The sequence below is a fragment of the Dipodomys spectabilis genome, unplaced genomic scaffold (assembly GCF_019054845.1).
Source record: "Dipodomys spectabilis isolate Male_0828 unplaced genomic scaffold, ASM1905484v1 ptg000137l, whole genome shotgun sequence".
Classification (NCBI taxonomy): domain Eukaryota; kingdom Metazoa; phylum Chordata; class Mammalia; order Rodentia; family Heteromyidae; genus Dipodomys; species Dipodomys spectabilis.
The window spans coordinates 12,603,327-12,628,596 of record NW_024870814.1 but is presented as its reverse complement, the minus strand read 5'-3'; the positions used below and the strand labels follow the sequence as shown (position 1 = coordinate 12,628,596).

The window sequence follows — 25,270 nt, the reverse complement described above, 5'->3', positions numbered from 1 at the left end:
GTTTTCTGGTCTCAGTCCCTCCTGCAGTTAGAAATGTACTTTCTCCCCTTTTCCCTGGGAAAAGAATAGCCATAGGTACAAACCTGTGAAATCAGAAAACAAAACAAAAGTATTGATAAAGGGCAAAAACCTCCTGGTAAAGAAAAACCCCAGACAAAGGCTGACAGTCCTCAGCTTTTGTCCTTTCCTCATCCTTGATAAAAAGCAAAAGAACATCGCTCCCTCACTCAAGTGTACCAAACTGGCAGCTTTGCAAAAAGCTATTGACAGCTGAGACTTATCACCAGCTGCATTAAAATGCTGTGTTAGGAGCTTATAATAAAAATAATTTCTAAAATAGTGTCAATAGCTTTGATAGTATTGATCATGCTGACCAAGTCAAGATTATGTTTTGCCTATGCTCCTGTGACTCAAGGCTATGTTTCTGCCATGTTTTGCTTCTGTAATAATAAAATCACAAGTTTCAGTGAGTTTATAAGTGGTTAAACACGTGTCTGGCTGAAAAGTGGCACATCTGGAGAGAGCATGGAATATTCTATTTCCTGAGTGATGTCCTTTTATAATCAATAATCTAGGAGTAAACTTCTTCTGAGGACTGTGAAGCATCCTAGAAAATGATCTAACAAAGAAGGGATGATGATTGACATCTGAAGGGGGGCAATCTTGTAAGGTTCATCCCTGAAGTGGAGAGAACTGAATTACATATTTTTGAGAAAAAAAACCCACAGTTCTCCAAAAGAGTTGAGTGTGAGAATAAAGTTATCTTTTCCCTATATTTGGGCACAAAAGTGTAATGGAGAACAGTACTTCAGAAGCTAAGAGAAGGTAAAAATGTGAAGCCCAATGACCAGTGAATAGTTAGCTTCAACCTGCACTTTAGTGTTGATTCCTAGCCCAATTTGCTTTCTTTTTAGTTGGCTTTTTTTCTAAGTTTTAGTAGCAGTTTCTATATATAGTGAATTTTATTGACCGTATGTAAAGTTCCCCAAGTTCCTCTTCAGGGACCTGACATGGAAACTGTCAAGAAGAGGAGACCATCAGTCCCAACTTAAGTGCTCCCCTTCCAAGGAAGATTCCCCAAATCTGAAGCCTGTTATTGGAATGGGGGTGGGGTTGCAAGGTTACTCTTTGGAGGCCATGTGAATCAAAATGGCTACCATTCTGGTTTTTCACCCTGCTGATTGTCAGTGTGAAATCTGTGATTGACCTACTACACTGGATTTGTCTGGGACTCCACTTTCTCGGTTGGAAACCCAATAGATCAGTCGCTGTGGAGACTGGCCTGGCTTCTGCACGAACCAACACAAATATGTTTTTCCATTACTGTACAGGAGGCTCTCACTAGACCTGCAGGAGATGGAGGCCTGATCTCCAAGGGTGACAGGCAGGGAGAGTGGAGTTTGGGTCAATAGAGCAACCCCACCGGATCCTAAAGAGAGAAGTGGACAAGTTTAATTGCAAGTTTCTTTCCTAACTAATACTGGACTATAAAATATTAAATAATGTTTTATGATCCAAAATCTTCATTAAACACCGCACACACAACACACATACACACACACACACTGATAGTTGTAAACCATGAGGACCTCTAGAATTTACCAGCACTTTCTGCTTATCTAGTCCTAAGCAGTACAAGGTTCTTTGGTCCTTCTGGAATCTTCCTCACTCTCACAGATACATATATCATCTACCCATCCAGGAGGGAAAATGTGCACCTCTCACGAGTGGATACAACACACATGGGAAGAATTGGGCACCAGAGCTCAGCCCCTCCCCATCTCCTTCCTCAGCTCTGGTGTGTTCTTACCTGGGATCCAGAGCATGAGCAGCCCCAGGAGTTGAGCAGGGCAACTGATTCTGAGAGTAAGCAGTCCTTGTCAGCCCAGGCAAGCTTAGAGCTGAGCTTTTATGGTGGACTTGCAGAGAAGCTCCTCCCCAGGGAGCAATATGCAAATATCCTGGTAAGTGCAGTTGTGAGAGACAAGCTGTCAGGAGAAAAACAAAGTGACACCAGGAGGGTGGGGCCTCTCCTGTTAGTAAGAGTTATTAACTATGATCAAGAAACTTGGAAAAAATTATATTAATGAAGTAAGCCAGTCTCAAAGAAACAAAGGTCCCATGGTTTCCCTTATCTGCAATAACTAGTATATGTCTAGGACAAGCAGAAGTGGTCAAAAGCTATGTACAAATGACCATATAACCTGATACTAAGCCAATGAACCCCAAGAAAGGGGCACAAGAGATTTTATCTTTCTTGTTGTTCTTTTTAATGTACTAATAATGTACTTTGTGAGTTTTTCTTTGTATGTTTTTCCTCCATTGTACAACCCTGTTTCCACTGTATTTGATTCCGGTGTCCTGCATCTTGTATGTACCTATTTCTAATTTGAGGAGGGGAAGGGAAATGACAAAATGCTGAAATAAGGATACAGGATGACCATTGTAACAATAAGATGTACATGACACTATGTTGAAAACAAACTTTACAACTTTGCTGGTGGTGGGGGTTAGAGAGGAAGGAGTTGGAGAGAAAAGGAATGGTAAGGGAAAACAAAAGAGGAAATGGACTCATTACCTTGCTCATGTAATTGTAACCCCTATGTACAGTACTTTCACAATAAAAATACATATTAAAAAAGAAAGGCAAAAGGTGATAGGAGGTTTGGGTGGAAGGGCAGGGGGAGGATGGGAAGGGATGGTAAGGGAAATCAAAGGAGGAGGCTACAATGCTTGATAAGAAATGTACTCATTATATTGCTCATGTAATTGTAACCCCTCTGTACAGTATTTTCACAATTAAATTAAATAAATAAATAAATAATAAAACGAAAGGCAAGAGAGACCTTATATGTGTTCCCTAGAGAGGGACATGCCTTCATGATTCCTCCTCTTTGCCTGCGCCCTAATTCTTCAACCCTTTTCAGGCATGTTTTACAGTTTTCTTAAATAAAGATGCCTTTTCATTAAGTAGTGAGTCATTCTTATTTAGTTTCTAGATATTTATTGAAAAGTTTAAGTTTGGTCACTTTATTTTATTTTTTATTGTGAAATTTTATTACTATAAAATAACTAACACCTGTAACCCTCATAGTTTTTAGATAAATAGCAATGGAAGGGATGTTACTCAACTGATTTTATGGAACAAGTATTACACTCATTCCCAAAAGAGAAGTCCAACAACAAAAAAGAATTATAGACCAATCTTTTTGATGAACTTAGGCACAAAAAGTCTCAATAAAATATTTGCAAATCAAATTCAGCTTCACATTAAAAGATCATAAAACATGATCAAGCATATCGGTTTCTATGCTGAAAAAAAGAAATTCTCACCATATAGAAACCAAACATAATGCAGGACTTAAACAGAATGAAGGTTTAAAAAATAGCATGAGGGGAGGTTCCAGGAAGATGGCGGAGGAGAAGCTGGAATCTGAACAAGCTCTTGCATAGAAAACAGTTTCAGAGTTCCAGTGAACAGTCCCAAGCCAGAGAATCACACCAAGTGTGCCATCACAGGACAGAGAGTTAGCCAAGAGAGGGGAAGCCAAGCAGACACATCTGAGCATCTGCCAGCAGCTGCTGCGGCGGCGGCAGGGTCGCAGCGGCGACCGCAGCCGCAGCCATACCTGAGCGCTCACACAGAGAGTCCGGGACGAAGGAGCCAGACGCAGCGGGCGAGCGGATTCTACTCAACACCAGCAAGAACCGACAAGGAGAGGACAACTTCATCCTGCACTTTGCAGACCAGAGACGACCCAGGATCCAAGACTCGGCGTGAGTAGCCCCGCTTCCTCACTCCTTCCCAGGGAGCAGAGGAGGGAAGGCCACCCCCCCCCCCAGCACCGGTGATCTCCATCTTGGATACCGACAAAGCTCGGAGGAGCGGCTAGCTCCAGCTCAGGCCTTGGAATAAAACGAGTCATTTAGCAGGTCACAAGAACTTAACGGCGAAGTGACCTCACAGACTCAGTTCCATCCAGGGAAAAGTCACCCAGCTCAGGCGCCAGCCATTGGAGTGGCTCTCCTCACCGGGTAACCAGAGCCAGAGGCTGCCCCTCCCTCTAGCAGCCACCACAATCAATTGAAAAACAGAAACCCTGAGAATGGCTCCAGGCTGGGTGCTGTGAGTTTTTTTCACAAAATAGCCCCAGGGAAAAGCTACTGTTTGTTGAAAGGCCTCAACTCTACCCAGAACCTAGCCTCATCACTGCATCCCACTCTTTTGTGATTCTCAAAGCAGATCACCCTCCCAGTAAACTAACCTGGGAGGGGGAATCTCAAAATCTTGGGTAAAGCAGAGCATTTTTCTGCCTGTTCCAACAAACTGACTTAAGAAACCAATCAAGCCACAGGACCTCAAGCTGACCAGAGACTCCAACCACACTCTGGTTACAGACAAAAGGGAGATACAGGACTCTTCCCACCCCTCCCCCCAAAAAAAAAAAATCAAAGACCTTTTTTTTTTTTTTTTCTTCTTCTTCTTTTCTTTTTTTCTTTTTTTTGTTTTGTTTTTATTTTTCTTCATTTTTTGTTACCTTATATATATAAAAAAATTTTTTTTGCTTTTCTAAAACTTTTATTAATCTTTAATTTTTGCCTCTTCTGAAAAAATAATTGTTTTCCATTAACTTTTTTTTTTTCTTTTCTCCTCTTATAATTTTTATTTTAGGAATACGTGAATGTGTGTTTTCCTTTCTTTTCTTGTCTTCTTTCTCTTTTTCTTTCATTCTTAATTATCTTTTTGTTTTTTGTCTAGCTCTACTGAACTTCTGATCTTTCCTTCTCACTTTCCTATCCTTTCCATCTTTTCCTCTTTGTTCTTCTTTATGTGACTTAGCTCTTGTCCTGCACATCCTCAGATAAACCCATAGTTAACCAGTAGACCCTACCCCCCATTGTGTACACACTTAACCGACAAACTTATTACTCAATTCAAAACCTCTGAGACTTAAATTCATTAATAGCAGTACTACCTCTTTATACCTATATAATATTTTAAGCATTTTTTTAAAGTTTTCCACATCTCCTCTATGTCCCTCCCTTTCTCTCAGCATATTCATATCCCTCTATAAATAGATGGTCTTTTAATCTCTAAAATAACATTAATTTTTACGTTTCTATTTTTTTTTCTGGTCTCTTTTCATTCCCCTTTCCCTTTATTCTTTCTCTCTCTCTCTCTACTTGCATCCTACCTAACCTATTTCCTGCACTGTGATTAGGACATAGTTAACTCTCCCTGTGCCTCCCCACACCAATCTATTCCTATTTTTTACCCACATCTCTCCCTAACCCTAATAATTTCTGGTTTTCCAAATTCTTCTCTGCGGTTCGAAGTCCTTTAACATATAGTTGTTTGATGTCGAATAGATGTATCTGTTGAACTAGATTGTATCTGTAGACTATTGACTGTACAAATGCAAACTTTGGTTGATGGTTGCCTTAAGATAGTGTTCTAGCACAAAACTGGTGCTATCTTCATCTCAAATGGGCAGAGTAAGCCGGAAAAACACAAGAAAAATGGCAAATTCGGGTATCTCAATTCCCAATCTTGATAATCAGGGGTTAGAACAGATAATGAATAATCCAGAGGAGAGTTCCCAAACAGCTCTTCAAACACTGGTGGCAAACATGATAAATGAAAAGTTTGACAATGTACAAAGGACTCTGTATGAGCGTGACAGGGAGAGAGAGGAGGCATCCCAGAAGTTTATACAGGAATATCATAAGCGTGAGGAAGCTACTCAAAAACTGGTACAGGATTTGCGTGAACAACTTGAGAATACTCAAAGAGAAAGGGAGGAATGGCGTGAGCAGGCTGAGAACACTCAAAGACATCTGCAGGAATCCCACGAACGGGAGGAAGCTAATCAAAGAGTAATACAGGAATTGAGAGACCAGGTAGAGAACACACAAAGATCACTAAAGGCATTCATGGAATCCATTAACAAAGAGCTGAAGGAAGTCAGGGAGACCACAAAGGGAATGCTGAATGGAACCCAACAGAAGGAATGGGAGCCCAAAGAAACCATAACCAATCAACTAAGTGATTTGAGGACAAACACTGAACACCAAATTAAGGAAGTAAAGAAATTCATACAAGACCTAAAACAGAGCTTCAACAAAGAACTTGAAGCCATCAAAGCTGACCAACTAGAAGGAAAAGAGATAAAAAACAAAGTAGAGAGTCTTGACAGCAGGTTAGACCATGCAGAAGATCGAATCTCAGGGATTGAAGACAGCCTAGATATTATAGAGAAAGAACATACAACCATCCAAGACAAGTCCAAGAAATACGATAGATCTATCCAACACCTGGAAGACACCATCAGAAGGCGTAATCTAAGGATAATGGGTGTAGAGGAGCACCTAGAAACAGAAGTTAATGGTCTAGGAAATTTGTTTAACAGGATCCTAGCAGAGAACTTCCCAAATATGCAAAAAGATAGGCCTGTCCAGATACAAGAAGCCTTTAGAACCCCAAATAGACCAGACCAGAATAGGACATCCCACCGCCACATTATAATCCACACAGGATCAACTCAGAACAAGGAAAAGATCCTTAAAGCTGTCAGAGAGAAAAGGGTAATCACTTATAAAGGGAAACCAATTAGAATCACCTCAGATTTCTCAGCAGAGACAATCAAAGCAAGAAGAGCCTGGAACGATGTATGCCATGCCCTAAAAACAAACAACTATCAACCAAGAATACTGTACCCAGCTAAACTCTCCTTCATAACTGAAGGCCAAATAAAAACCTTCCATAGCAAAGAAAAATTGAAACAATACATCTCCACCAAACCAGCCCTACAAAAGATTCTTAAAGATGTCCTACACATAGAAAACCAACAAGACCGCAATAAAGGCCAAGAAACTGCACCCAAACTGAGAATCCAAGAACCATAGGAAGAACCCAGTTTTCACAACCCCCAAAAAGGTAGATAACATGGCAGGAACTCCCAAATACCTCTCAGTCCTATCTCTTAATGTTAACGGACTGAACTCTCCAATTAAGCGACATAGACTGTCTAGTTGGATTAAAAAACAAGACCCTTCTATCTGCTGCCTGCAGGAGTCACATCTTGCCCGTAAAAACAAACACATTTTCAATGTTAAAGGCTGGAACAAAATCTACCAAGCAAACGGACCGCATAAACAGGCGGGAGTTGCAATCCTAATATCAGATAAAATAGACTTCAAATTAAAATTCGTGAAAAGAGATAAAGAAGGTCACTACATACTAATTAAAGGATCTCTCCTTTAGGAGGATATTACAATTCTAAATATCTATTCACCAAACAATGGAGCACCCAAATTTATCAAAGAAACACTACTTTCCCTCAAATCCCATATAGATCCAAAGACATTAATAGTTGGGGATTTTAACACACCACTCTCCCCACTAGATAGATCAACTCGGCAAAAACTCAACAGAGAAACCACAGATCTAAACAGCTGCATAGATCAACTAGACTTAACAGACATTTACCGAACATTTCACCCAGCAGCATCAGAATACACGTTTTTCTCAGCAGCACATGGAACGTTTTCTAAAATAGACCACATTTTAGGCCACAAAGCAAACTTGTCTAAATTCAGAAACATTGAAGTTATACCTTGCATTCTCTCTGACCACAAGGGAATAAAATTAGAACTCAACACCAAAAGCCACCAAAGAAAGTCCGGTATCACATGGAGGCTGAACAACACACTGGTGAATCATGAGTGGGTCATGGAAGAGATTAGAAAGGAAATTCAAATGTTCATGCTATTCAACAAAAATGAACACACAAATTACCAGCTCCTCTGGGACACAGCAAAGGCAGTACTCAGAGGCAAGTTTATAGCTCTGAGCTCCTACATCAACAAATTGAAGAGATCTGAAACTAGCAATTTAATGACGCATCTAAACCTCCTTGAAAAAGAGCAGCAAGATAAACCCCAATCCAGTAGACGGAAAGAAATAATCAAAATTAAATCAGAATTAAATGAATTAGAATCCAAAAAAACTATAGAAAGAATCAACAAAAAAAAGAGTTGGTTCTTCGAAAAACTTAACAAAATTGACAAACCCTTAGCAAATCTTATCAGAAAAAGAAGAGAACACACCCAAATTAATAAACTCAGAGATGAGAATGGAAACATCACCACGGAAACAACCAAGATTCAGAACATTATAAGGGAATACTTCTCAAAACTGTATGCTAATAAGTTTGAGAACTTGACAGAAATGGACCTCTTCCTAGCAAATATTGACATGCCAAAACTAAACCAAGTTGAGTTAAACTATCTTAACAGGCCCATATCAAGCATTGAAATAGAAACAGCAATAAGAGACCTCCCAGCTAAGAAAAGTCCAGGACCAGATGGTTTTACAGCGGAATTTTACAAGGCCTTCAAAGCAGAGCTCACACCAATTCTCCTCCAACTCTTCAATGAAATTGAAAGAGAAAGCTCACTACCGAACACACTCTATGAAGCCATCATAATCCTCATCCCAAAACCAGGCAGGGACTCATCAAAGAAAGAGAACTATAGACCCATTTCTTTGATGTACATTGATGCAAAACTTCTCAACAAAATTTTGGCCAACCGACTTCAACAATTCATCCAAAAAATCATACACCACGATCAAACAGGATTCATTTCAGGGATGCAAAGCTGGTTCAATATACGCAAATCAATTAATATTATTCATCACATCAACAGGAGCAAGAATAAGAACCACATGGTTATCTCAATAGACGCGGAAAAAGCATTCGACAAGATCCAACACCCCTTTATGATGAAGGTTTTGGAAAAATTAGGAATCCATGGAACATTCCTCAGTACAATAAAGGCTGTATATGACAAACCTACAGCCAGCATTATACTCAATGGTGAAAAACTAAAGCCTTTTCCTCTTAATTCAGGAACAAGACAAGGATGCCCACTCTCTCCACTTCTCTTCAATCTAGTGTTAGAATGCCTAGCTACAGCAATAAGACAAGATGCAGACATAAAGGGGATCCAAATAGGGAAAGAAGAAATAAAACTCTCCCTCTTTGCAGATGACATGATCTTGTATTTAAAGAATCCCATAGACTCCACTCCCAAATTACTTAAGCTGATTCAAAACTTTGGCAAAGTAGCAGGTTATAAAATTAACCCCCAAAAATCCATGGCTTTTCTGTATGCCAACAATGAGAAAAGTGTGGCTGAAATTAGGAAAGCAACTCCATTTGTAATAGCCCCACAAAAAATAAAATACCTAGGAATTAACTAAAGAAGTGAAGGACCTCTATGATGAAAACTTTAAAATCTTGAAAAAGGAAATCAACACAGAACTTAAAAAATGGCAAAACCTCCCATGCTCCTGGATTGGAAAGATTAACATTGTGAAAATGGCAATACTTCCCAAGGCTATCTACAAATTCAACGCAATACCTATCAAAATTCCACCCTCATTCTTCAAGGAAATAGAAGAGGCAATCCAAAAATTCATATGGAACAATAAAAGACCCCGAATAGCAAAAACGCTCCTCAACGGAAAGAACACTGCTGGAGGAATATCAATACCAAATTTCAAACTCTACTATAAAGCCATAGTAATCAAAACCGCTTGGTATTGGCATAAGAACAGACCTCGGGACCAATGGAATAGAATTGAAAACCCAGAAATGAACCTACAGACCTATAGCCATCTAATCTTCGATAAGGGAGCTAAAACAATAGAATGGAAGACAGACAGCCCCTTCAGTAAATGGTGCTGGCAAAACTGGTTAACTACATGTAGAAAACTAAAGCTACATCCTTATATATCACCCTGCACCAGAATCAACTCCAAATGGATCAAAGACCTTGAACTCAAAGCAGACACTCTGAAAACATTACAGCATGGAATAGGAGAAACCCTGGGTCTCCTCGGCTCAGGCCAAAATTTTCTGAATAGAGACCCGGAAACACAACAAATCAAAGAAAGGTTGGACAAATGGGATTGCATAAGGTTGCAGAGCTTCTGCAGGGCAAATGACATAGCTAGCCAGATCAATAGAAAGCCCACGGATTGGGAGAAGATCTTTACTAGCCATACAACGGACAAGGGTCTCATATCTAAAATATACTTGGAACTAAAAAAATTAAACCACCAAAGAACAAATCCTCAAAGAAACAACTGCCCAATAAGTAAGTGGGTGAAAGACCTAAAGAGAAGCTTCTGTGAAGAAGAAAGAAGGATGGCCAATAGGCACATGAAGAAATGTTCAACATCCCTAGCCATAAAAGAAATGCAAATCAAAACAACATTGAGATATCACCTCACTCCAGTTAGAACAGCAAAAATCAAGAACTCTAACAACAACAGATGCTGGAGGGGATGTGGACAGGAAGGAACCTTACTTCATTGTTGGTGGGAATGTAAACTTGTTCAACCACTTTGGAAAGCAGTATGGAGGTTCCTCAAAAGACTCCATATAGAGCTCCCCAATGACCCAGCAATCCCACTTTGGGGCATTTACCCAAATGTTTACAAACAAGGCCACACTAAAGCTACCAGCACAACTATGTTTATTGCAGCATTATTTACCATAGCTAAGATATGGAACCAACCCAGATGCCCCTCAGTAGATGAATGGATCAAGAAGATGTGGTATATATACACAATGGAATTCTATGCTTCCATCAGAAAGAATGACATTGCCCCATTTGTTAGGAAATGGAAAAGCTTGGAAAAAATTATATTAAGTGAAGTAAGCCAGGCCCAAAGAAACATAGGTCCCATTCGTTTCCCTTATTTGCAATATCTAGTATAGGTATGAGTCAAGGGGAAAAAGTCAGAGAATGTGATGTTAGGAAAACGAACCCTCAAATATGTATTTTAATGTTTTTGTTTCATTCATGCATGTGTTTCTAACGCATTTATAAGATTATTTCTTTGTTGCTTTGTATGTCCCTCCCCCACAGTGTAACCCCCGCTTTCACTATATTTGATGTCAGTATAACATGTGGAGGAGATGGGGACAAACAAGTCGTTTAAGGATTCAGGTGGACCTGTTGCAACAATGAGAAGTACAAAATGTCATGTCAAAACCAGCTTTACAATGTCGGTGGGGGGGAGGGAGGGGGGTATGATTGGGTTGGGGGGAGGGGGGGAGGCTGGGAAGGGAGGTGAAGGGTAAACAAAGGAGGAGGCTGCAATGCTTGGTAAGAAATGTCTGCATTTTCCTGCCCATGTAATTGTAACCCTTCTATACAGTATGTTTTCAAATAAAATAAAATAAAATAAAATAAAATAAAAAAAAGAATCTATGGCACCTGTGGCTCACTACTGTAATCCTAACTACTCAGGATGCTGAGATATAAGGATAGTGGTTCAATATCAGCATGCCAGGAAAGTCTGTGACACTCTTATCTCCAATGAACCACAAAAAAGCTGAAACTGGAGCTGTGGCTTAAGTGGTAGAGAGATAGAACTGAACACAAATACTTAGGGACATTGGTCATTCCCAGAATTCAAGCCCTAGAACCAGCAATAAAGAAACAGAAAGGAAATATGATTTATGCACAGGTGAGATACCATGGTGAAAGCCCTTGGTACAATTAATATGTATATGAAACAAATGAATGACACGAGAATGAAATAGGCTCTGTTGGCATTTTATGAAGAGAGGACTATGAATGAAGTTATATGAAGGTAAATATTATTGAAGTGCTTTTCTGGAATATATGAAAAAGGATAGCAAAACCCATGCAATTGGTTTAAGAATGGAAATATGGGATAAGGATGAGAGATCAAGGGTGTGAGGTTAATGGAGTACATTGTATGACTGTGTGGAAATGTCACAATGAAACCCTTCTTGTACAGTTAATATATGCTGACAAAGACTAGTATATGTCTAGGACAAGCAGAAAAGCTCAAAAGCTATGTACATATGACCATGTAAAATGATGGTAAGCAAAATGAATCCCAAGATAGGGACACAAGTGGTTTTATCTTTCTTGCTTTTTTTTTTAATGTATTTATAAGGTACTGTGTGATTGTTTTGTTTCTTTTGTATGTTCTTCCCCCATGGTATAACCCTTGTTTTCATTGTATTTGATTCTGGTGCCCTGCATCTTGTATATACATTTTTCTAATTTGGGGAGGGGAATATAAATAACAAAATGCTGAAATGAGGGTACAGGTTGGCCCATTATAACAATGAGATGTACAAGACGCTGTAGTGAAAACAAATTTCACAAGTTCACTGGGGAGGTGTGGGATGAGAGTAGTTGGGGAAATGGAAAGGGAAGGGACGGTAGGGGAAAATCAAAGGAGGAGAAAACAATGCTGGATAGGAAATGAAATCATTACCTTATTCATGTATCTGTAACCCTTCTGTACAGTATTTTTACTATATATATATATATATAAAGAATTTAAAAAGAAATTAAATATATTCTTATTCTCTAGCAGTAAAAAAGCAGTGGTCAAAAATTGTATGTGTAACTGTTTTTTTTTTTTACAGATATAGCTCACTATGTCATTATATATTCAAAAAGATCTCTTTAAAGTCACTGAGGTTCTCTTAACCAGGCATGTGAATTCAATCTTTATCTTAGTCACTACACATACCATCTTTATGAACTTGTGAAGAGATGGCTGTAGATGAATGATTTCAAGACACAAAAATTCCAAACAAAAGAATACTTTAATGGTCATGATGGCCATAATGGCTCACACCTATAGTTCAACCTCTAGGACAGCAGAGAACGGTAGGAATGTGGTTCCAGTTGAGTCAGAACAAAGTAGTCAGACCACATCCCAATAATCAAGCCACCAAGAAACAGGATTTTAGTTTGGTCTTAAATTTTGTGGTCTTATCACTCATGGTGATCACATACCAGATTAGATTAGATTTGTGCCTTTCCCCCCTCAGTGTTCTGTCAGTAATGGATAATTGTGAGCAAAGTCCTGAAGTGCTGCTATGTTCTGTAAGGACATCATTACTGATGATCTTTATTTCAATTCTAGATTAAGGTGTTGGCTGTTGGATTTCTCTGCTATATAGTTGTTCTTTTTCCTTTGAAATTGCGAGGATTTGTGGAGAAATATACGGTGGTTTATGGATATCACATCCCTAATGAAAATATCACTACTAATCCAAGGATTTACAATTTATTTCATGGAATACTTTGGTATTTATTCAATATTCAAAAACTCACAAAATTGGCCAGTGGGCATTCCTTGTTAGCTGATTTCTCTCCATTCTTTCCTTTAGGTCATCCACTATGAATTTGTAGTTTGTGACAACAAATGATCCAAACTCATCTTCTTCTTTTCCTGCTGTTGATAAAGAAATAAACTGTTCTGCAAGAGTCATTGGTTTTATTTATGAGAGAATAAATGAGGTCAGTTAATAAATGTGCTATCTGTTACTAAAGCTAAAGTATCATTACTTCTAGATTAGAAAAAATTATCCACTTGTGCATCTATTCATCTATATGTATGTATCTGTATATATATATTCATATATACATATGTATACATGCATACATATGTATGTTTATGGTAATTACTTCACTCACATCACAAAATTAGGACATTATTAAATGAATTCTTGGAAAAATTTTCTTCTTTCCACAAAATATTCAGTATAAAATCTTTGAAATATGTCACTAACATTACATGAAATTTTCATTTAATTAGCTTACATTTTTTTTACTCAAGAGTACGAAAATTGGCTCTAATTTTCCCTCATTAATTTAGTCATATGATCAACAACTCTTCTGGGTGATATGAAACACTTGGTTTTACTGCCACTTACATTATTATATAATATACCCCCTGTCTCCACCTCCAGATTTGTTCTGACATTCCTCAGAATGTGATAACATGGATAAGATGAGCTAACTTTGTATCCCATGCAATAGTGACTTCCTGAGCCCTGACAGCTGCACAGGCAAATCAAACACATATGGATGTCCTCTCGGGTCACTCCATCTCAGCACCTACAATGGAGTCAACAATGCTATTTCTCCCTTGCAGAGAAAATCAGCTCTCCTCACTCTTGCTTCCAAGCCCCATGTTGCCTCCTCTGAATATGGATGACATTTCCATGTTCTATTGATTTCAAGACTCTGTTCAGAGATTCCAACATACTCACTCTGCTTGGGCCCAATATCTTTACCAAGGTGTGCAGCACAGTGTTCTCTCAGGAACTAAAAGAGTCCACCGAACAGAGGAGACATATGTAGGTTTAGGTCACAAAATAGACTTCAAGATAACCTGAGTTTATCCTACCTTTCAAGATAATCTATCTCTGCTTCTGAACATAGTAGTTGTGGTGAAGATGATTAAAAGCCAGAAGAAATAATATGAGAATCTTCAGCATGGAAATATAAAATGATACACATTCTAGGTCACTAAAAATTATAAAGGCTGTTCAGATATGAAGAGAGAAAGGCTCTGAAAGGTCATGCTTATATGGATCACCTGGGACAAAAACTCAGAGATGGAGGAGATAATAAGAATGAAGTACAAAAGTCCAGGCATTTTCTTATCAATACAGCAACAACACTTATTCCACCTCCATGGATTGAATTCATTACAGGAAAACAGTGCTGATAAATTGACACATACAGATTATCAGTGAATCAGAGCTACTGTAAAACTTTCTGTTCTGTATAATAATAAAGAAATGCCAAATTTGTGTTGTGCAAAATTTGTTTGAAATTTCAAGAACTAACACTCCAGTGAACAATTCTTGACTCACTTAAAGTAATAAGACCAAAAAAAGCTTTGATCCTCAAAGCTACATTGTTTTGCGCACATCACAAGAAAGCAACTTGGTGATTCTCTTCTGTGTTTAAAACTTATTCTGTTGCCTGACCTAGTTCCCTTGAGACTCAGAATGTGCAGAGTTGCTGAGATGAGGCAGCTGGACAGCTGTGTATAACTCTGCTGCTGATTTGCATGCACCAACAGCACAGCCCAGTGTGCTCAGGACTTCTTCATAGGCTGCTCACATTAGGCAGTAGTCAGTCCAAGTCAGCACACAGCATGGACATGAGGACCCCTGCTCAGCTCCTGGGGATCCTGCTGCTCTGGCCCCAGGTAAAGAAAGACAATGCTAGGGATTAACACAGCTCAGTGTGATCCAGGATGCTTACTCCTCAGGGATGCCTTCTTATAACATGATAATTAGTGTGGATATTTGTTTTCGTGTTTCTGCTTCCAGGTGCCAAGTGTGATATCCAGATGACCCAGTCTCCATCTTCACTGTCTGTGTCTCTAGGAGACACTGCCACCATCACTTGCAGGGCCAGTGAGGACATTGGGTATACTTTAGCCTGGTACCAGCAGCAACCAGGGAAAGCTCCTAAAATCTTTATATATTGTGCAGATAGTTTGGAGTCCGGAGTTCCATCAAGGTTCAGTGGGAGTAAATCTGGGACGGAGTTCACTCTCAGGATCAGTGGCCTGGAGCCTGAAGATGTAGCCACTTATTACTGTCAACAGTATAGCAGTTACCCTCCCACAGTGATAGAAGGCATAACAAAAACAGCCCAGGGAAGCTGACATGTGAGTCTGGGCTGCCCCAGCTGCTCCTCCTGCTGCCTCCACCTGCTCAGAATGTTGTCAGAAAAAGTCAGTTAATACTTGGAGAGTCTGCATTCTGGCATCAGTTGATATTTATGCAATAATAAAATGAGTAATGGTATTTTAAGCAGGAATTGCCTTTAATAAAATGAATGGATTCATTGCTTCAGATTTTATTCCTTTATTTTCTGATAGCCTATTTTTTATTAATGTACATATCTGTAACTATTAATGGGATTCTGGGTTTCTCAGTATATGTGTATTATGTGCATTGATCATAGTCTTCCATCTTTCTTCTGTTTTCAACCTCCTGAGCTCTGATCCCGTGCCCTTGTCAGCCCCATAGAATCACTATTGCATTTTATTTATTTATTTATTAACATTAAAACATATGGGTAGGTCTTTATTTGAGAAGTTTAGCATTAGAGGGAACAAAGCAGCAATGATTCCATTCATTAAACAGCGTATCTTCAATGGATTTGTCCACAAACCCTGGCAAAAGGCATTCAACCTTGTGATCTGATTTACTTAGGAATCCATTCTCATATGTACACAAAAAAGCCTATGTACATAGATTGAAGTGAAAGGTTTACAAAATGATATTTTTATGTGTAATGCTTTCTAAGATTTTTATGATTTTTTAAATTTTTATTTATTTTTTATTGTGAAAATACTGTACAGAGGGGTTACAATTACATGGGCAAGATAATGAGTACATTTCTTATCAAGCATTGTAACCTCCTCCTTTGTTTCCCCTTCCCATCCTTTCCCATCCTCCCCCCAACCCCCCACCCAATCCTCCCCGTCCCACCCAACCAAAGTTGTAAAGTTCGTTTTCAACATAACAACTTGTACTTCTCAGTGTTGCAACGGGTCCACCTGTATCCTTATTTAAACGACTTGATTTTCCCCTTCCCCTCCACAAATTATACTGACAGCAAATACAGTAAGCCAAGCCCAAAGAAACATAGGTCCCATGGTTTCCCTTATTTGCAATATCTAGTATATGTGTGAGTCAAGCAAAAAAGGTCAGATAACGTGATGTTAGGGAAATGAACCCTAAGATATGTATTCAAATGCATTTTATTTTTTTTTTAAGTCTGCTTGAGTAAGAAGCAGTATAGACGATGCTCTTTGTTTTACTACTTTGTTTAACAAGGTGTTTTCTAATTCTATAGATCATGCTGCAGACTATAGGATTTCTTGATTCTTTATGCATATTGTATATATATATATATATATATATATATATATATATATATATATATATATGTATGTATTTCATGGGGCTTGAATTCTGGACACTGGATACTGGAAACTGACCCTGAGATTTTCATGTCAAGGCTACCACTCACCACTTGAGCCACAGTGCCACGTCTGGTTTTCTGGTGGTTAATTATAGATAAGACTCTCATAGACTTTTCTGCCTCAGCTGGCTTTGAACTGTGACCCTCAGATTTAAGCCTCCTGAGTAGCTAGGATTACAAGCCTATGTCACTGGTGCTCAAATGTTTCATTTTAAAAGGCAATGTTTCATAAATGATTTTTCCAGTCACGTGTTTTGTGTTTTAGTTAATCCAGACACCCATGTAATTCAACAATATTCAGATTTTTTAGGCACAAATTTAATTGTCTGTGAGCTCAGTTTTGAAGTTAGGCTCCTTCAACTCTTCTGCTTGATTTAGCAATAGTAAATCCTCATCTTGTACTGATCGTCAGCAGATCACTTTGACCCTTCACCTCACATTTCTCTACACAAATCACTGTGCACATATTCAGAATCCATCCACCTTCCTCAAAGCAGCAGGGTTGGACCCCTGCGGATATGGGGAATGGATGCCCTGACGTGGAATGTTGGTCAAGAGGATAGATCTGAGGAGGAAAGCCACAGAGCCTATAAAATTTAAGCTTTGAATTTTTACTTTGAAACTTTTGTGGTCATGAGGGTAATATAGATTGTTCACTTCTCATTAAGGTGACATTTTGATAGTATGCAATTATGAATTGAAAAGCAATTTTCCTCAAAATACATTGTTTCTCCAATTTCCAGATTTCAAGTGGAAAAGTCACATTTGAGTTGAATGTTTTCATCTCTGATTTTCAAACTTCTGCTATTTACATTGCATCATTGCTTAATGGAAAATTTTTTCCTAAATTTTTTAATGACATGCTAGTTCAGACAATTCTCTAACAATTTTACTGAGCACTAAAAGGGATTTCTCAATCCACCTGTTGAGTCTCTGAGCATATGACAAAGGCAAAACCCTATACTATTACCCTTGTTACTTATATATTAATTCTGAAATGTTCTTATATGTAGAAATAGTGCCATCATTTAATAGCTATAGAATCCCTAACAAGAACGAAGACACAACTTTCTATGATCAATTTTTATTACTCCTTTGCTAACATTTTTAATTTTATGATTACTTGGTTGTCTTGAGACACAGAAATTCCCTACCCCTCTTGCACTTCACAAATGAGTTGCAGATGAGTCTCCATGTGCTCACCATTCAAGAGATGGAACAAGGTTAGACCCGACTTCCAGATGTTGAATGTCATTGCTATGTAGTGTCTATTATATAAATATAGCACAATTAATCTGCTATTGGTTATACTGTTTTAGCTATGGATCTTACATAGAAAAAAACTGTGATGGGAACAATTATTTTCATTGGCTTTTTGGAGCTCAGTTCAGGCACAGGATTCTATCTTATATTTTTTAATCTATTTTTAAAATGTTTCTTTTGGTATTTTAGTTTACAATTCTGAACAACATGCATTTAGTGATATTTATTTAATAATTCATCAACATGTTTAGATATTAGATATCTAATATGTAAATTTTCTAAACATGACAGAGATTTAGTGGTACAAAAACCTGCAAAAATCCACAGACACACACATCCAGATGAAGACTTCCCCTGCTGGATTCTTCCATGTAGACTTAGTTATACTATGGATCTAGACTATACCTACTTCCTGCCATGCTTTTAATTATACAACCTGTAGACAAAGAACAGAAACATATAATATATAATATAATACTTAAATTTAAGCTTTATTGTGTTGTGCCTACTGTAATTCTATTGGCACAAATACAGAGTGTCAGATATCTCCTACTGATTGGCATTCAGCAGTCTACTTCCATGCAAAGTATTCAGACATTTCTGCCACTAGAGTGAAGGAGTTAGAATGTTCCTTGTTTTATTGTTTTTTGGTTTTTTTTTTCCCACTGAGAAATTACAAGTCATTTCTTCAGTGCTTTGGAATAAGAAAACTATTATATGTTCTTATTATTTATTTTCAAATAATTATAAATGTCCATAAAGTTGTGAAGAAAATTACTAGGAGGTTTTTTGCATCCGTCCCCCAGACTATCCCAGTACCAACATCTTTGTATAACTCTGTTACCTTATTTAAATCAGGAAATAGACATTGGTTCAATCCATATAGGTACTACAGTAGTCACTTGGACACTTTGGTGTTTGTTCATGTGCAGATGTGTGTGCATTGGGTGTGCTTATCACATGAGCAGCCCACATGTATATATGAATGTTGAGAATATATAGGTACCCCATATTTAGGTTTCTCTGTTGTCAACACCATCATGGAGGAACTGTTCCCTACCAATGACACAGACTCCTGGGGCTGTCCATGAGCCACAGAATTCCCTTTTTCCAATCCCTCAGCCCTGGACACTTCATAAAAAGAAAATATAAAAAAGTCCCATTTTAAGATTGGCTGTATTATTCAGTATAGCTTTTTATGGTTCATCCAGTCAATATATATGATAGTTTAGCTCCTGTTTATATTGAATAGAATGCCTTGGTTGAAGAAACACATTTTCTTTTATTTTTTATCAGTTAGGAACAGTTGGGAAGATTCTTAGTTTTACTACTGATAAGGATTCTAAGACTATTTTTTACAAGTTTCTATGTGAAAATGAAATGTATTACTCTGGGATAAATGCCCCACCATTTGTTTTTGGAAATGTATTTCAATAGAGCTTTCAAGTTTAGAAAGCACTGTCCAAGTTCATATTTTTTATTGCCATAGTGATGTACAGAGGGGTTATAGTTACATAAACAAGGTAATAAGTACATTTTTTGTCAAACTTGTTATCCAATTTCAAGGTCATTTTAACATTGCTGTAGCATTTTAAATTCCATTCAGCAATGGATGAATATTCAGCTCCCCACCATGTTTAGCATAGTTCCTGCTACCTTTATCATTTTTCATTATATTTCCTCTCGAAAGTTTATGTAGCTTTTCTTCTGATAATATAGAAACGTGTGCCAGACCTCATTCAGGTTCATGGCCCAGACCATAAACACTTTCCTTCTGAACTGTACTTCCTTCTCCCAGGAAGATCCACAGGAAAGTATCCTGCTTCCTACGCATCCACAGCCTCAGCTGTCAGGCAGAAACTCACAACCCATGAAGTGTAAGCCTGCCCACAGCTCTTGTTTGAGATCATTATCCAAATTCTTCCATGGATTTTGGTGCCTGAGTCTGTGTGGACTGGAAATTTACAAGCCACATGCCCATATATGCTGAAGCCAGCCCTGGAGCATACATCATGAAAATTTCAGGGGTTATCCTTAGAATCTGGCTTCTTTCAACCCTACTTGTGTCAATGCTTTTGCGGCCTCTCTTTGTCAATCTATTAGTGTGTCCCCTAAGTTTACCAAGTGGCTTTCACACCTATACAACATCCAGCTTCCTTCACCTTGTTTTATTTAGTACCAGTTTTGTCTGTCCTGCAGTTCACATGATAAGTGGAGAATGAAATAATGATTTTATAGTAACTTGAGGAAATACAAAGGAGGAATAATATAAATTTGTACCTTGTTTTAGAATGATTGGACATCATTTTTTTCTATTGTTTATTCAGAGTTTAGATGGTCAAAGCACCCTTGGCTTGTGGCCCAGTTAAATAAACACACACATAGAAAAAAGTATGAAAAATGTGAATAAATAAAATTCATTTAGGACACTTATGGGACTGTATAACAGGTACATATAAAATAGTGACCCATATTACTTCAGTATTTCCAAGAGTGGTCTGAAAAGGGTCTTCCGTGTACCATACATATATCGAGTCATAAATTCATATTTAATAATTTAATATGTATTTTTATACATGGAAATGTTTCTGGAGGCAGAGAGGTTGGATAGAGAAGGACAGAGTAGAAAGATAAAAGAGTGACATTATTCAAGATGCATTGTATTTATAAACTGACATGTTTAATGGTGAACCTCTTTTTTTGCACAACTACAGACAGAGAATAAAAGTAGAACTAAAAACAAGAAATGTGTATGGAGTTCTAAATTTCTTCTTTTCATGGGCACAGAACCTGGCACTTATTACAGGGGGAGTTAGAGATGCTCCTTTGGTCCAGCGGTGGCTGCAGTGCACACGTAGTACAGGCGCATGGCATCCTCAGCCCGGACACTGTGTGACTGGAAGAACACTGCCTCCTTGTGGCCACACTTCTCGCATGGGTGGTCTTCGGTCCATGGCAAAGTGGGGTTCTGGGACACGTCAGCGATGATCTGGGTCAGCTAGTCCACTTCGCGCTTGATTTAGTTGACGTTAGATGTAGCTGCTGTCTGCTTCCTGCTGGTAGTCACAGTTCCGGCATGCACACAGCAGAATGCAGTATTCCTTGTCTTCCTGTGGGTACAGTATGTTGTTACATTCCTGGCAGAAGTGAATACCTACAATGTCCAGCAGGTTCCATAGTTATGCACTGACCGCCCAGCCTCCCCTGCTTGCCCAGACTGAAGCTCAAAATTTCTTCACTCTCCTCTCTGCTCTCCTGTTTCTTTGAAGGTTATATTTGAATAGATTGAATCTTTTAAGGCTTCTAATCTCAAATGAGATTAGAAGTGATCTCATCAGTGTTGGGAAATATACTTCCAGAAGAGACTGTGATGAGAGGAGTTCACAGCAAATGACCCAGTGAGGTCGTGGTCCAACTCACTGAATATATACAGGAAGGCATTGTCCATAGCGAGAGTTTCAGTCAAACTCAGTTAATGCAAAATGAAGTAGTTATAGACATATATAAGGCACACATCTCCCAGAAAACTCCTTCTTGACACATAGGAAGAAACACAACTAACCATAGATGCAGTATTATTTTCTTTTCTTCTCAGAATTTATCCAGAAATAAAAATCAGCAACAGAATCCCCAAGAGCATGCTACAGATTCAAAATTACAAAATCACCTCAGATCTACTGAATATATTCCAGCAAGTTAACAATGATCCCTGTTAGGTTTAGGAATTTTTGTTCAGGAAATGAGTATAACAGATACTACAGATATGATTTTTCTCCTCAACACATTTAAAAGCATTTTCATTTAAACCATATTTCTCAGACTTTCTTTGTTTCTCTATCTCTGTTCTGTCTGTCTGTCTCTGTCTCTCTCTTACACATACAGATAAATGCACACACACACACACACACACACACACACACACACACACACACACACAGCCCTGTACCAGTCCTTTATTATTGACCTAAGCTCTGAATGAAGAAGAGTTTTGTACTCAGGCAAGGCCAGTTCTGTCTGTGTCACAATAATGTTTATAAATAGAAAACCAGATGCAAGTTGAGATAAACAAGCATATGGCTGTCTTCACATTATAACAAGCGAATACTTTGTGACTCATTTCATGAGAGAAGTTTTAATACTCTCAAGGAATGGACAGACAATGGTCTAATAATTTCCCACAAGAAACCTCTTTGCAGGGCTAAATTGGGTACATTATGGCATCAACACAAACCTTCTTCTCTATTTGCTCCTAATGGCCAGGTGATGTTTTTGCCTTACAAGTCCAGAAACTTTGGAGACAGGAAGTAGAGACTGAAATCTCTGAGACAAATAAGCAGAAACAGGTTGTTTTGGATTGGGACTGAAGACCTTTAAAGATTGTATGTTAGTTTAAAATAAGCAGAATTATATATATGAGTGTGTGTGTATATATATATATATATATATATATACATGCTCATCATGTGTATCTGTATATAATTATGTACAAGTATTTACACTAGGGCATTTCAAGTCAACATGTCAGTATATGAGTGCAGTACATTTTCCTCAGTTTCACATTTCCATTACTCCAAAGAGAAAATTTAAAAGAATTATTAGATTAATTTGCTATAGCAATATAGTGTGGAAGAATGACAGGATATTAGTGGATACAAAAATTGTTACATTGAATATAGGTTTTAATTTTTTTAATTTTAATTTTTATTTTTTGTGAACATACTGTACAGAGGGGTTACAATTACATGGGCAAGGTAATGAGTACATTTCTTATCAAGCATTGCAGCCTCCTCCTTTGTTTACCCTTCACATCCCTTCCCAGCCTCCCCCCTGCCCCTCCACCTAATCCTCCCCCCCCCTCCCCCCGCACCAAATTTGTAAAGTTCGTTTTAGACATGACAACTTGTACTTCTCATTGTTGCAACAGGTCCACCTGTATACCTAAATGACTTGTTTTTCTCCATGTCCTCCACAAATTATACCAATATCAAATATAGTGAAAGTAGGGGTTATACTGTGGGGGAGGGACATACAAAGCAACAAAGAAATAATCTTATAAATGCATTAGAAACAAATTCATGAAAGAAAAAAGCATTAAAATACATATCTAAGGGTTCATTTTCCTAACATCACATTATCTGACCCTTTCTGCTTGACTCATACATATACTAGATATTGCAAATAAGGGAAACCATGGGACCTATGTTTCTTTGGGCTTGGCTTACTTCACTTAATATAATTTTTTCCAAGTCTTTCGATTTCCTAAAAAATGGGGCAATGTCATTCTTTTTGATGGAGGCATAGAATTCCATTGTGTATATATACCACATTTACTTAATCCATTCATCTACTGAGGGGCATCTGGGTTGGTTCAATATCTTAGCTATAGTAAATAATGCTGCAATAAACATAGTCGTGCTGGTAGCTTTAGTGTGGTCTTGTTTGTAAACATTTGGGTAAATGCCCAAAAGTGGGATTGCTGGGTCATAGGGGAGCTCTATGTGAAGTCTTTTGAGGATCCTCCATACTGCTCTCCAAAGTGGTTGAACAAGTTTACACTCCCACCAACAATGAAGTAAGGTTCCCTTCTGTCTACAGCCCCTCTAGCATCTCTTGTTATTAGAGTTCTTGATTTTAGCCATTCTAACTGGAGTGAGGTGGTATCTCAATGTCCTTTTGATTTGTATTTTTTTTATGGCTAGGGAGGTTGAGCATTTCCTCATGTGTCTATTGGCCATCCTTCTTTCCTCTTCAGAGAAGTTTCTCTTTAAGACTTTAGCCCACTTATTTATTGGGCAGTTGTTTCTTTGGGGATTTGTTGTTGGGGGATTTAATTTTTTTGAATTCCAGGTATATTTTAGATATGAGACCCTTGTCTGTTGTATGGCTAGTGAATTTCTATGCATATAAATGTAGATTGTCAGATATTGAAACATGTAATTTAAAAAGTACCAGGTAACTGGTACTTGCAAGACAGAGGGGGAAGAAGAGAGATAGAGGAATGAATGATGGAAGGGAATCTAATATAGGCAAGAATACATTGTGTATACCACAGAATTGAAAAAAAGAAGGGAAAGGTGGGTTGAAGGGGTATGACGATGTTAAAGGGATGACACAGATCATGGTGCATTGTATACATAACTCAATCTCTAAAATGCCAAAAATATCAATATGTATACTAAAATTTAAGAAAAGTAATGGGAGGGCTGGACAGGGAAGGGTGAGTGAGAATTTTAAAAAGGCAAAATTGATCAAGAAGCACTGTATTTATAAACTGCTCCCTTGTATGGCAAATCCTTAAACTACTTAAAGAATACATATATATATTCAGGTATTCAGAATTTTCTCTTAAAATACCACCACTAGAGGGAGATAGAAAACTTCTTTTGGATTTTTGCCAACTATTTGAGAAATTGCCAGTCACTTTTTCAGAGTTTTCAAGTAAGAAAACAATGATGAGTTATTAGTGTTTATTTTCAAATATTTATAGACCCACAGAAAGTTACAAAGAAAATGAGTAGGAGGTTTTCTACATCCATTCTCCACACTGCATCTTCTATTACTGTGTTGAATTATGTAAATCAGGCAATTGCCATTGACATCATCCATACAGCAATGGTGGTCACCAGTTATTCTCGCATACTTGTTGCTTGTGCATGTGCAGGATGTGTGTGCATCGGGTGGCTCTATGTGTGCTTATCACATGTGCAGTTCACAGTTATGTATGTATATTGAGAATGTACCTAATGCATACATGTGTTTCCCTATTATCAACATCATCCTGGAGGAACAATGCTTTTCCAACACCACAGACTCCCTGTGCTGTCCCTGAGCTACAGTGTTTCCTCTTCCCAATCCCTCAGGCTTGGCTATCACATCAGGAAAAGAATGGAATATGCCTTATTTTGTGTTTTGCTATATTATTCAGTTCAGCTTTCCTAAGGTTCATCGAGACCATAAATATCAACAGTTTAGCTCCTGTTTTTTTTATTGAGTAATATTTCATGTGTCAAGAAACACATTTACTTTGATTTTTTGTTAGTAAGGAATTGTTGGATAGTTTCTTAATTTTAGCTACTACTGGTAAAACTTTTAAGAACATTTCTTTACAAATTTCTGCATAAAATCCCAATGTTTTCTTCTG

General features: G+C 38.0%; 1 pseudogene and 1 gene segment (V, D, J or C); one reads left to right on the top strand and one right to left on the bottom strand.

The window, feature by feature from the left end:
* The window catches only part of LOC122116639, a 1,030,500-nt pseudogene that overhangs the window by 244,964 nt on the left and 760,266 nt on the right, over positions 1-25,270 (bottom strand).
* Positions 15,160-15,577, top strand: LOC122116722. The segment is given in 1 exon segment: positions 15,160-15,577. A coding segment is annotated over 1 exon segment (321 nt).